This window comes from Ruditapes philippinarum, unplaced genomic scaffold (assembly GCF_026571515.1).
Source record: "Ruditapes philippinarum isolate M1 unplaced genomic scaffold, ASM2657151v2 ctg1340_1_1_1_1, whole genome shotgun sequence".
Taxonomy (NCBI): Eukaryota; Metazoa; Mollusca; class Bivalvia; order Venerida; family Veneridae; genus Ruditapes; species Ruditapes philippinarum.
In genome coordinates, this window is record NW_026861266.1 from 195,751 (window position 1) to 210,505 (window position 14,755).

Below are 14,755 nucleotides of genomic sequence, written 5' to 3' on the forward strand. Positions count from 1 at the left end.
TAACTGATTCCAATGGTCATTTGATTTTGATGGTCATTTGTCTCTCATAACTGTTTCAATGGTCATTTGTCTCTCATAACTGTTTCAATGGTCATTTGTCTCTCATAACTGTTTCAATGGTCATTTGTCTCTCATAACTGATTCAGAAATCATGAGGATTAGTATTTAGGAGTTGGTTATTACTGAAAAATAAGGCAAGTCTGTTTGGTGGACTGAACAACGAGATATAACAAGAAATGTGTTCAAATACGCATTTAAACAAAAAAAACTTACAGAATAAGGATCCATGTTAACTTTGAAAGATTTTAAGTTATATTTCCTTCAACAGTAAATTTATAGACTTTAAATTAAATATCAAAAACAACCATAAACAAGAAGTATGACTTAAGGCCTGGATGTCCTCAGAACCTAGACTTTTGTCAATATATTTAAATTGACATCAGTAAATAACAAAAGGCAGTAAGAATATTTAACTTCACAATTTGCCATGATGTTATTTCAAAAGAAAACATAATCAAAAGAATAGAAAAATTTCAAGGTGACTTTATGTGTTCTATCATCAAGCATCCTTTGAGTGATTATAGCCTTTATTTTGCATTTTTTACAGGCTGTTTAATCATTTATTTCATATAATATAAGTAAAATAATATATAGGATCTGACTTATTTAAAATATATTTCATGCAGCAAGTTCAGCAAAATATATAAGTGTGAATCTAGGGAAGTAATGATTTTCCTTGACAAGTTTCTTGACTAGAAATCAAGAATTTCACCATTTATATTCCAAGTTACTGGAATTTACACGGTTTTGCTACCGTTATAGCTTTAATACAGTAATTTGTTGATAAATCACTAATAAGGCTGCGTTAAAACAGAAGAACTATGTAACATTTGTTGACTTCTTGTTGGAAGTGAAATTCAATAATGCAGTAGGTACTTTGTAAAATACAAGTCTACATGTAAAATCATTCATGTGGGTCAAAATAAAATATAAATAAAAGCAAAGTACATCAGAGAAACTCATTATACTAATTATATTCCTGATAAAGGAGACACAACAGAAATTTATTTTACACAGTTATCAGTTATTAAAACACGGGGGTGGAACCCCATATGTATCTCAAAAATGAGCATCAGTAAAAATTATATGTGAATTTCCGCTGCACCAGATGTGAAGCGTAACACCAGATACGACTATAAAAATAGGTCAATCGCAGAGTAAGTTTTCATATTTTATATAAAATTCAATCTTTTTTAAAGACAATCAGGATTTGTCTGAATGTTAAGCATCCTTCTGTAGTGAGATTTCATAAAATCTCTGTTTTTTGAGTCCGTTTAATGACATTTTCTTCATTCACATTGCATGTTTTGGACACGCCAGATCCTGCGACAGAAAGAATATCTCAATGAAGACTGCATAGAACTCCACAACAAAAATGGGTAATATAGAGGTGAGCCAGGAGGGTAGAATCACATTTCAAATTTCTTAAAAAAAGGATTGAATTTTAAATAAATGTTTAAAAAAATGAAAACTTACCCTGCGATTGACTTATTTTTACAGTCACATCTGGTGTTATGCTTCACATCTGGTGCAGCGGAAATTCACAGATAATTTTTACCGATGCTAATTTTTCAGGTACATATGGGGTTCCACCCCCATGTAAAAAGTGACTGTCGCATTAATTCCACTAGCACATTATAATTTCGCTATCTAAAACAACTTTATGCCTAAAATTTACTTCAAAAGAACATTATTTTTGCTGAATATTAAAATCTCATAAATAATGATAGAATTTTTTTAAAAATAACCAGGGTCTTTCAAATAGAATTCTATTTGAAAGACCCTGAAATAACTGACTTTGCTAGACTTTGTAGTGTTTAGTAGGACCAAAATAAATGAGTCTCTAAATCAAATCTTTATAGGAAATACTGCGATTCGTAACTTGAAAAATATCACTATAATCAGGAACATAAAAATAATGATATTTTGCTTTTTTATCTCCATAATTGATGTTGCTGCCATAAAATGTAGTCAAGGTAAGCACAAGATGTTTGCAGGTCAGTCACATGACAAATAAGGTCAAAGGTAACGCATTTAGAACGATGATTAGGGATGATTAAAAGTGGCTGTGATTGAAAACTGGCAGTGTGCAGATACTGTATATGTATACTTCCAAGATGTAATCAAAATGTAATCAAGATTAGTCAAGTTAACATGGATCTGTGTTAAATTTCAACACAATATTAACATTCAGTCAATAATTAAGGTAAAAATAATTCAATATATCATTTCTAGATACAATGTATGTCTAGCTTAATCAACAGTTGAAATAAAACTAGGTCATGTGTACTACTACATGATACTGTCGATAGGTACGATTTGTAAACACAGAAGTTTACAATGTAAACAACTGTTTCAATGAGATAATTTGACTATCAGTAATTCTAGACTCATGTCAACAACACCCAAAAAAGATATATACCGCAAATTCCATATTTACTGGTATGGTTTTACTTTTAGCACAGTGTCAGTGACAAATTGTATTATTTATGTCGTAACTCAGATATTTGACCTCAATTTCAACCCTTTCACATGTATCTCTTTTGATATTCCTCAAGTAATTAGTCTTTGGAAATGTTACGCTGACAGAATTCTAACGTATATGTAACCTTTAATCAAAAGAAAGTAAACTTGAAAACTTTTTCTTACCTGTAATCTTCATTTTGTCCGGAAATAGGTTAGTCAATTATCATTCAGAAGATTGCATTTCAATAACAAGCGTCTTGTGTATTGAGATCAAATAAGTTGTTTATACAGTTACATTCAAAATTTGTATTCCGTAAATTTGACTCAATAGAAATCGTGTGTTGAATACTGAACAGGCAGGCACATATTTTTATTTTGAAAAAAAAATGAAGAGACGTTTAAGTGATATATCTGTTTCAAATGTATCTAAATTTTACCACGGATTTATATTATAATATAAATCCGTGATTTAACATAAGTATTAATTAAGCTAAATCTTAATCATTTTTAAACAACAACAGATATGTTTATCAGTTAAAGATAAGTTTTACTTATTTAATAATAATAATAATGATAATAATAATAATAATAATAATAATAATAATAAACTCTTTATTTAACGAAGGTAACTTATTAAGACATCAATACATCAAAGCATTAATTAGATCATGTAGATACAACACATATAATGCAAAATCTTATTTTCAATAAGGCCTTCAATAAAACATAAACATAACAATGGAAATATTAAAGCAATTATAATAATTACAACATTCATAGTAAATCTTTATCAACAAAGAAATCTAACTTTAGATGTGGTAGGAAACAACCTAGAGAATATTTGTTTAGTTCAGTGTAAGATCGGAATATATTTCACCAAAGATATATGTCACAAGTGGCACAGCCACGAGTGAAATATGAACTTTTGGTGTTCGTGAAAAGAAAAATCAGTTTTTTATTTCACTGATATATTTCTATAAACCACCGAAAAGCATGTAATAAATCGTTATGATATTATCATCATCTAATCATCGATATATTTTCATATATTAATTATCTATATACAATTTAAACAAATAAGGGAGTTTAGTAATATTTTATATATGCAGTGTGCAGGTAGTGTATATGTATACTTCCAAGATGTAATCAAAATGTAATCAAGATTAGTCAAGTTAACATGGATCTGTGTTAAATTTCAACACAATATTAATCATTTACGAGGCATATAATATGCGTTACAATAAGAAATGTTAAATACGAACAGAGAACAGAAAAGAGACAAAACATTTTCAGTACACATTCAAATATACAGGAATGCACCCTCGCACGACTGGCAGCCTGCCCTTACACATTCATGCTATTAAATAGAAATTTATACTTCAGAAAGTGAGATTATTAAAATTAGTACACAATAAACCAGAATTATTATTCTGGTTTAGTACAAATGTCAGTAATAACAACGTTATCAACACACATCGCTTTATCGTTCAGTCACATCGATGTCCGTAATTCAAAATCTCACCATCTCATGTTTTATAAAGTCGGTGCTAGCGAGCTGGAAGATAACTTGTATATTCCAGTACCGTTCCTGCAACATTTTCAGTTTTGTCGCTAATTAGTGCGTTATTTCTCCGGCAATTCGCGGTGATTATAAGCCGGAATTTTAGCTCAACTCTTTGATTATTCTCATTTTAATTTAGTTAAGGTTTTGCGTGAAAGTTGACTAAAGAAGACTTCACACTCTTATATCAGAGCATAACAGGGGTTACTAACCAAGGCCCATAATACTAACATCTACCCAAGGCTCATACTAGACAAAACATTCTGAAGCTTATAAATAGGTGAGCCTAGCGTTTTATTAATCCAAATAAATTGTATATTATTTTTTCAATCTCAGCACATAAACATGTTCTAAAATAATCATATGTCGTAATACACACAAAATAAACATGTTCGTTAGAAAAAAAAATTGCGCAACTTTAAATGGACAATGATCGTGCTGCGCCGACCAACAAAATGATAATTTGAAAATGTTAGATGCGGTTTTGATGTTAGGTGTGCGGATTTTTTTTAAACGAACAATTTTGTCTTGTGTATATCATAGACGTTGTTTTTTTTATGTTTTCTGATAAGAGAGAATTTAATGATGACGTTGATCTTGTTAACACCAAATTTGCTTCTGTAAAATGCAGAAAAATGGGCTTTATTTAACATTTAGTATGGTAAAGCGTGCTGTTTTGCATCGGATCAAAAACATATAAGTTGTTTGAAATTATTGCTTTGAACATTTTTCTTTTGAAAATACTTTGCCGTAACATTTCGTCGTTTTTTTGTGCCCCCACTTTAGTGGCGGGCATTTAGATTTACCCTTGTCAGTCCGTCCTTCCGTCCGTCCTTCCGTCCGTTCTCTTTTGTGTCGCATGTAACTCAAAAAGGATTTGACCTAGAGTCATGAAACTTTACAGGATTGTTGATCAGCATGTGTAATTGTGCACCTGGGTATTTTCGTGTGGATTTATACAGTGTTTTAGAGTTATTGCCCTTGACTTAGTAAAAGTTTGCAATTTTCAACTTGTGTCGCACATAACTCAAAAAGTATTTGACCCAGAGTCATGAAACTTTACATGAATGTTGATCAGCATGTGTAGTTGTGCACCTGGGTATATTCGTCTAGATTTATATAGTATTTTTAGAGTTATTGCCCTTGACTTAGTAAAAATTTGCAATTTTCAACTTGTGTCGCAGGTAACTCAAAAAGTATTTAACCTAGAGTCATGAAACTTTACAGGAATGTTGATCAGCATGAGTAGTTGTGCACCTTGGGTTTCGCTTGTAGATTTATCCAGTATTTGTAGACTTATTTCCCTTGACTTAGTAAAAACTTTTTTGTTATGTTGTGTTATTTGTTCCTTGAGTGCTTGAGTTAGAATCCACCAACTTTACAGGAATAATGATCAGCATCACTAAATTACAGGAATAATGATCAACATCACTGTGAAGCTATGCACCTGGGACTTTGAATGTGGATTTTTTTCAGTTTTGTTAGAGTTATTGACCTTCACTAACCGTAGTATATTTGCAATTTTTCAACTTGTTTATGCATAGCTCAAAAGTATTTAACTTGTAGGCTTGAAAGTTTACAAAAATTATGGTCAGCATGTGTACTTATGCATCTTGGGGTTTGCTTGTGGATTTATTCAGTATTTGTAAAGTTCTTGCCCTTTACACAGTAAAAGATTTTTAGTTTTTAAATTGTGGCACATGTAGTCCAAAAAATATTTGACCTCGAGTCATAAGATTGACAAAACAGTGGCGTGTGGGGGCACCCGTGTCCTATGGACACATTTCTAGTTTAACCTTCACTTGCCCCGGTCTCCCTTACAAAGAGGCAGCCGCCCGTTGGAACCGTCTATGGGTCTACAACTTAAAAAAGCTGGCTACAAAAGCTATCTTCAAGTAAGATAAAACAAAATATTTTCTCAGTGATTTTGGCGGGAAAACTTGTCGTAAAGACATTAAACATTAATTATTGAAAAAAAACATGGATTTATTATTGGTTACTAAATTGAATCTGGGACAGAAAGTTATCTTCCGTCCCAGATTGAATGTTTTCGGGGCCGTCCTTGTTTGATGGCAGGTATATATAGACTCCTGACAAGAGCCAAAGCTAGTCGTGCCAAAGCTATAGATTCTGATATAATTTTGTTCAGGGTCAGAATCTAAGAGGGGAGATATTTCCCATCAGGGTCTTTCTATTTGAAAGACCCTGTTCCCATAAACAAAATAGCATAATATCCAAAGCCGCGGCAATCGGAAAGGGAGATCAGTGCTTCGGTTTTTAGGGTATTGGCAATTTCCCAGGTTACACCGGAGTGTTTTCCCTTTAAGACAAGGGGAGATAATGTATGTTTGGATTTTTTTTGCAAATTCCATTAAAAGAAATATTTCAATGTTTTGATGATTCTTTCATGTTTTTTTACTGGAATCAAATGGTATGTAGAAAATTAAAATATAATTGGCTGTTTATTTAATTGGAAAAAACTTTTGTCATATGAAGAATATCCACATTTTTCTTAAGTTCCGTACTGACTTTTTAATTGATCATATTATTTCAGGAATGGGTGGGGTAAGATTACAATAAAGTATTCATTTCTCTACAAGTATGTGATATTTTACGAGAGAATTTGTACGGGAATAATTCCTCACTTAACATGTAATGAGATGCAAATGATTGTATGTTCTTTTACATTCTTAAAGTCAATTATTTAATGTTTGATTTTCATATATCATGTCATATACTGTCAGTATGCTCAGATATAGTTCACAGTAAGGAATTACAGACTTCTTCCCCTTACCAGTTCCTAACCCTGATGGTTCTCCCGCAAACCATTTCCTCCCCTGACATTTGTATCTCCAGGACTGAAACTGGTAAGGGGGTGAAAGGTCTGACTACCCGGGTGTACCCACTCTAATTTCTAAATTCTAATTGCCCTTTCTAAACACCCATTTCCTACTGCTTGACATTTGAATAACAAAACCTGTTTTATGGCATCAACCACATGTACTGGTTGGAGACAACCAAATCCAGATCACCATCAAACCTGGTCAGCTCCCAAATCATTTGATTAAGTTCATAGCTGTTTTCTTTGTTCAGTCTGTCGCTTTTTTATCAACAATAAATTCATGTTTCTTCTATATCAACTAACAAAATTTATGTTAACTTTTTTTTTTAAGTAAATAGTTATGTTTATTACAAGAACATTGATTGATGATATATCTTGTAACACACTGACTTTTATAGAGTTTGAGCCCAATTGATCATTTGATGCATGGAGAAACAATAACATCAGAGGGCAATTTATTGCCTACCAAAATTGTGATCATAGAAATGAATTTGATTTTATCTACCACAGTATAAATACTACTGTTTAACCAGTTTCATAAATGGGTATCTGTTACTAACAAGAATATTATGCTTAATTCTGTATTTGTCATTTATAAACATGTAATTGTTTCGTTGACTCCATACATTGATGGTATGGTTTATATAATTCCATATAATGTTTTCTGGTTCGATATAAAAATTTTCTCATAAATGAAAGGATTTTATATAATTATGCATGAGTGTCATAAGATATACATTCTTTTTAAGGCAATAACTCAATAAGACATTTATGAAACAGAAAGGTCTCTCAAAGGTCAAGGTCAAACTCACTTAACTAAGGGAGTGAAAAGGTTGACAGTGAATGCAGTTTTGCCATGGTCGATGATGGATTGATTGATTCTCAAAGAATTTGGCATAAATGTCAATCTATATGAAGCATGTGCCCTGCTGAAAGCTGTAAGCATCAAGGTCAATGATAATGTAAATTTGTAATTTTGGCAAATGTTAATGAATTCCCAAATTACTAGGCACAGATGTATTAGCCATTCACTTACAAGAATCAGAATGTTCATAGTCATATTTCATATTTCTAGGTAAAATGACAAATACATGAATATGTTAATCAATCTCATCTGTGTAGCAACTTGATCTTTTGATTGGGTAGTGTAAAATAATTTAGTACAAATGTTAAACATGATTCTTGTCAGGTACTAGCTTGTACCTGTGCAGAAATAATGTATGGATGCTACATGTACCTGTGGCCTTCCTCTGACAATAAAGCTGCCATTTAATGGGTGTTAAAAGTTGAAACACAACAACAACAAAAATATAGTTTGTATGAGGGGAGGGTGGTAATGTGACTAGCAGAATACGCTATTCATGTCATTATCAATATTTATAAAAAAACAATCATTTACTGATTTAGAGAAATCAGGTACAAACTGTTGACACAGTCTATTAGAATTTAAATTATAGTGTAGTGACCATTGTAAACTTTAATATAGTATTAAGTGGCCTGTCCCTGTTTTCCATTTGAAATTGTATGAAAGTGAAATATATAATTATATACATATATATTAAAAGTTTTGTTAAAAGATTCCTTAACATATAAGAAAATACTTAATAGACGCACCCATTTTATTTATCTGCAAATATTACATCAGTTTGTTTACAAACACAATAAGGTAACAATATTTGTTCAACAGGCAAACCTTATTACTGATATATAAAAACTTGATTGTGACATATATCCCCTGCTTTTTGCACTCACATTGAGCCATTACATTAATTACATTATTTTAAATGTAAATAAAAAAGGCAAAAAAAGCATAAATTACCCTAAAATTTTCACAGAATGTGTATTTGACCTTACATTATCAAAATATGTAAAAAAGTGATTTTTGGTAAAAATGTCACTTAGACCAGTATTGCGCTGAGCCATCGATTTTATCTTAATGTCATTCGTAAGCTTACTTATTTTGTTAAAATGGACTTTTGCAATGATGGCATTGATGGCGTTTTGAATTTATACAAGAACCTTGGGCCTATTTGTTTGTTTTTAGATATTAAAAAGCCTGCGAAAGTGAGATCAATTTGTTTGCCTGTATTTGACATAAATATTTTATGTGGAATTTAGTGATAAACCTCAAGTAGATGTTCTTTATCAGTATAATAGTATTAAATAGATGACAACGTCCATAACCTTGACATAAACTTTGTTAGAAATATTTCTTTTTTTTTAATTTTGTCATAGAATTTTATGTCTAAAGTTTAATTTTTTGCCCCTTTTTTGGTCCTTGGAGTTGATATTGCCTTATTCCAGGGTTTCCATTTGATAGACCTGATACATGTAACTGCATTATTTCTGCACATGCACAGCAATATTATTTGACAACATTTAAGTAAACAAGAACTTTAAAAATTTGTATAAAGTAAGCAGTTTTTTGAATGGCATAAATTTGATAGAAATACTCAAAAACAAGTAAGCACAATTATGTTCGATAAAAAAATTGTACTACTTATATACTCATTGTACTGATTGTAATTGTTTTTAAGGTATACAACTTCTTTGACTATCAAGATACAAGAATGTAACTGTCTGCATCAGTTAATAGGGTGATGAATTGAGTAAACCTAGCAAGGCATACATTGTCTATGATGAAACTGTGAGGGCTTGAAATCAGACACTGTATTGAATGACCTTATTCGGACCTTTTTCCTCCCTAAAAAACCCTCCTATTATAAAAATTGATTGTTTGAATGTAATGAACAAAAAATACCAATAATTTTTTTTTTCAAAAGTTAAAAATCCCCTTCCTTAAATCTTTTTAAATACTTTTATTCACATTAGAGGTTATATACATATTTTTTGTCAACCCCAGCATCCTATGTGATAAGTGTCATACTTTTGGCACCAATGTTTTGATAATATTTCTCTTTCTGTACTTCTTTTATTAAAGAGAATTACTTTAAATTAGCATATATTCCATATGAAAGATACCAGTAGTAGAGCCCGCTGTGCTTTTAATAGTTCTGTTTTTCTTTGCAGAGACTTGTTATAAATGTATTGTTTGCTGGTTAAATGTGTATAATTTTATTGAGAAAGAAAGTCAGCATATTTGTAGATAAAAAACATTAGCACCTGTTGGTATAATTGGATTATTTACGTCAGTTTTGGCTAATATACGACAATCCAAATAGATTTTCCTATTGAGTAAGTTGGTCGATAAAGTATTTAAATGTATTATCAAAATTATACAATACATTACCTACTAAAGCATACTTTTTATGTAAATGTTGTATGTAATGAAATTAAACGAGGATCATGGCTTTAAAGTTTATATTGCTCTGTGTTAATTGACTTGTGTATGAAAAAGGTGCAAACAATGTTATTGTATTCTTTTATTGTATGTCTCAAAAATTGACACTTAACACAAATAATTCATTTAAACATTTAAGATATTCCTACAACCAATAAGGAAAATTTGTATGTGGATTGATTTTTCAATTTTAATGTTAGACATAAATTTGTAAATTGTCTTTAATGAAGGTGATTGTTAAGTCAGTAGGCACGAAGGATATGTTAGTAAGGCTTTGTTCAGTTTTTGGCTAGTGTTCGAGTGCAATATCGCAGGAATGTCATTATATCTAATATATTATATCAAATTGAAATGGGAGATTTAAATTTAAAATCTGACTAGAGATTAATTCCACTAGGCTAAATATAGGCCATGAATAGAAAGTATTTTAAAATAAGCATACCATTTTCGTGCTTTCATGACTGTATAAATATTAGTTAGGATTGTAACAGTTTATATTGATTTTAAATGACCAACTTTGAAGATATTTAATATGAATAAGACCAAAAATAAAATTGTGTTTGTTTCCCCTACTGCTACCAGCATATACAAAACCCTGCTACAGTGCTTACTAAAAATATCCTCCAAATAAATTACTTTAGCTTTCTGTGCTTAATATGAAAGCAGAGGCCTGAAAGCAGAGACTGTCAAAAAATCACTTTTTTTGGGACATGTTTTTGCATTATAAGTATACAAATTGTGATGGTGATTAAAACTTTAAAACTTTGGTTCCAAACTTCGAACAGATGCAAAAGTGACATTATGCTTATTTTTTTATTGTCAAGTTGAACTGAATTGACTATATATTTCACATGATAGACTGTTATAATAGTGATTGACCAACAGTTGATATTGGAATTTGTTCAGGATAAAACTTAATTAAAACATAAATATGCCAGTAATATAAAAAGACTGCCCCACTCTTTTAATAAATGGAATGTAACTGGTAAATTCCGATAGATATTCATAGAAATTATATTGGGTCACATGAGATATTTATCGTTCATGCGACGTAAATGATAGAATTAAAAGGAATTATGGCAAAATATGAACATAGTTTGACTTTCAACTGTTCACTTACTGTATACCTTTGAATGGGCATAATGTCACTTAAGCATTCACAAATTTTTTTTGAAATCCATAATATTCATAAAGAAGAAAATAAACCTACCAGTACCTACTGGAAACTGGAAGGCAAAACAAAGATAATTTTGAGGCTTGCCTTACAAGACCTGTCATACTTATATGATATATTTTATCCATGTTATTATTAAATCAAACTTTTATACATTTAAGGTAAAAGCTGGGCTAACAGAGCTGATGTGTAAAATTAAGAAAGTAGTTGCCTAGTATGGAAGATGCAGAGGCCGATGATGAAAGATTTGTAAAGGGAATTGTACAGGAACTATCAGCATTCCAAAAATCTATTACATTGTCCAATAAACCAACTGAAAATGAGACAAAAACTGAGTTTGTTGATGATAAAAAAATTACAAAAATGACTAGTATAGAACCATTGTCTGAAGATCCTGAAAGTAATGCGGGAGAGAGTAAAAATGGCGCTACCATTGAAAGTCAAGGTGATGAGCCTGATGGGGCTAAAGCACCAGCACCAGAGCAAGCAAAGCAGCCAAGCAGAATTATACGATTATCACGACCCTATAATCCATACTGTTCTGCTCGAACTTCAGTTACATCTGTGGCATCTACATCCTCAGCTTCTATCCAATCCATATCTTCTACAACTACACTGAATGGCAGTACAACAGGCTCTGCTGTTGGTCCAGGGGCACCTGGTAGCCGGCTTGCAGCTTTACAAAGACCAGGCAGCCCAATGCACAGGATATTACAGCGTGCACAGAGCCCGGCTCTTGCTGCGGCAGCCAGAATGACAGCGCAGGCTTCTGGAGAGGGTTCAAGCACAGTGGTATAATTTTAAACCTTTCTTTAAAAAAAGGTCATATTCATTCATTGTCAACATGAAGTTTGAAACTAAAAATAATTAAAGACATTGGTTTTTGTTGTACATACACAGAATATTGGGGAAAATTTAATTAATTTGGCTTTAATGCAAATACTTTGGAAAATAATTTTTGAATATAAGTTTATATATGCAGATCATCTTCAGTCAAAGCATTTTAAGAAGAGTGATGCAATAACAATTGATGTATCATTATTACATTATGTTCAATGCATATTACATTTTTCTATAACACATTATATTAATCAAATTTTATATTTTAGGAGAAGAATATAGAGAGAAGTTCTGGTACTAATAATATAGAACCATGTCAAACTGCAAGTCCAACCTCTGCAAAAACAGACAATTTATCAGGAAGTGCAGAATTAGCAAACAGTGATAGATCTTCTTCTAGATCTGTTCTCCCACCAAGAATTCAAAGCTCTAGTTTAACCAGTTCAATTTTATTAAGAAGACCCCAAAGTCCTTTCAATAGTGGAAAATCTCAATTATTGATACACAAACAAACAAGTCTTCCAGATGATGAGAGTGCCAGTCCAAATGATCAACTCTCTCCAAGACTGTCTAGTCCTGGAGATTATCCAAACAGCGCTTCCAATAATGATGGTCAAACTGCTGATAAAATTGCAATAAGAAATAAATTACGCGCAAATAGTTTTCGTTTAAAGGACTTGCTTACCAAAAAACCTTTTGTGAGAACTAGGGATGAAGAAAGTGATAAATCTGATGAAACAAAAACTGATCAAAATACTGATAATGCCGGTAGTGATAGAAAAGTTGAGGGTACTACAAATGCATTTAATAGAGAAGCAGGTTCTGATAGAACTAGATGGAGGCGTGAAGGTATGAGTTCTCTTACCAGATCTCGATCTTCAGCTTCCGAGAAGACTGCCACTCTGATATCAGCAAGGTATTTAAGGAATAGAACTAGAAATACAGAGACTTCCAATAGTGATCCTGTTAAAACATCTGAACAATCTGTGAGCGAAAACACAAATTGTAATACTGAAACAGAAATTTCTCAAGCTGCTATAATTAATACCAATGCAACAGAAAATAACAGCGATAATAAACAAGATGATAGTTTAGACAATAGAGTTTCAGGGGCAGAAAAGAGCAATAGGGTCACAGTTGGTGCTACTTTGTTACGCAGTCCAAGAACAAGAGATACTCTTAATACCACATCTCAGAATTTATCCTTAGAGAAACAAGATTCACAAAACAAAACTGATGATACTATTGGAGTTAAATCAAGCATTCCTGGTGATTCTAGTGATAATAAATATGTTGTAGATGAAGCTAGTGATGCTGATAAAAAAGCTAAAGCTTTATCTGATCTTGAAAAGGAAAATGATGTTAAATTAATCTTTGATTCTGAAAAAATCAGCGAGACAGTGCCAGAAATTGACAATGAACCTGAAATTAATCAAAGGACCAGGGACTATAGAAGGTCACAATCTGAAGTGACTGGCTCTGAGCCTAAACCTGGAGAAACACATAAAACTCCTAGAAATTATTCTGAACCAACTAGTCCGGATAAAGATGTAAATGTTATTAGAGGCAGCAAGTCTTATGACAATACTCCAGATGCTGATTTTGCAAAATCTTCTCCAGCATTGAAGCGAAGTTTTGTGGTTACAGACTTGGATCAAGCTATGAGGGATAGGGACCAGCAGAAATTAAGTTCAATCTTTAAAGACAGCATTAAAGATGATAGTGCAGAAAATAAAGTAGTGTCAAGTGAAGAAAAAACAGAAGGTAAAGAAAATGTCAAAGAAATTAATAAAAATGCTTATAGTTTTATTTGGTAGAGAATAAGTTGATCACAGATATTTTTTCATATGAACCTTAAGTCTGCATTTGTCCGTTGTCTCAGAAACTATCAAAGCTATTCAGTTCAGAGTTAGTATACATTAAAGTTCACTATTAAGATGTGACACCATTTCTAAAGGGCAGACAAACTTAAAATTGATTTTTGCAAAGATAAATCCTAAATCCTGTTCTCAAATTTTTTCCTCAGGTTAATCCTATTGTGAAGGTACATTTCTTAGAAATTATCTCAGAGATATTCACTACAAACTTGAAATACTTGTTCACTGTCAAAATTGGAATGCATTTGTAAGAGCCAGATAACCCTGTTGCTCTTTTTATATGCCCGAAAGAATTTCGGGCATATTATGTTATACCCCCTGGCGTCCATCCGTCTGTCCGTCCGAGCAAACATTTGATTATTATGAGCTTCATTCCGTAGTTAAATAAAGAACAAAAACTCATAAAATTCAAATTAAGAGCTATTTTTTTGTTTTTATGAGCTTATTTTGCTTATGGACGTTGGTCCAGGTGGTGTTTATGAGCTGATTTGCCTCATAAACATCAAAAGTTGGTATGTCCGTTCGTCCGTCCGTTAGCAATTTGATTTCCGGAGCATAACTTAAGTTCCATTTGGCCCACAGTATTCAAACTTCATAGGAAAATTGTCCATATTGGGTAGAAGACCCCTATTGA

General features: G+C 31.9%; 2 protein-coding genes across 3 annotated transcripts in view; one reads left to right on the forward strand and one right to left on the reverse strand.

The window, feature by feature from the left end:
- LOC132715106 (aryl hydrocarbon receptor-like) overlaps positions 1–2,815 on the reverse strand; it is a 63,234-nt gene extending 60,419 nt beyond the window's left edge. Inside the window, exon 1 of the mRNA XM_060698089.1 lies at positions 2,710–2,815. The gene's annotated coding sequence lies outside the window, so the exon portion shown is untranslated. The remainder of the gene's footprint in view (positions 1–2,709) is intronic.
- Positions 2,816–6,413: 3,598 nt separating this feature from the next.
- Positions 6,414–14,755, forward strand: part of LOC132715098 (uncharacterized) — a 62,631-nt gene continuing 54,289 nt past the window's right edge. For both annotated transcript variants that reach the window (XM_060698078.1, XM_060698079.1), the window contains exons 1-3: positions 6,414–6,518; positions 11,566–12,196; positions 12,514–14,008. In XM_060698078.1, coding sequence (XP_060554061.1) covers positions 11,621–12,196; positions 12,514–14,008 — 2,071 coding nt within the window. In that variant the 5' untranslated portion in view covers positions 6,414–6,518; positions 11,566–11,620. The remainder of the gene's footprint in view (positions 6,519–11,565; positions 12,197–12,513; positions 14,009–14,755) is intronic.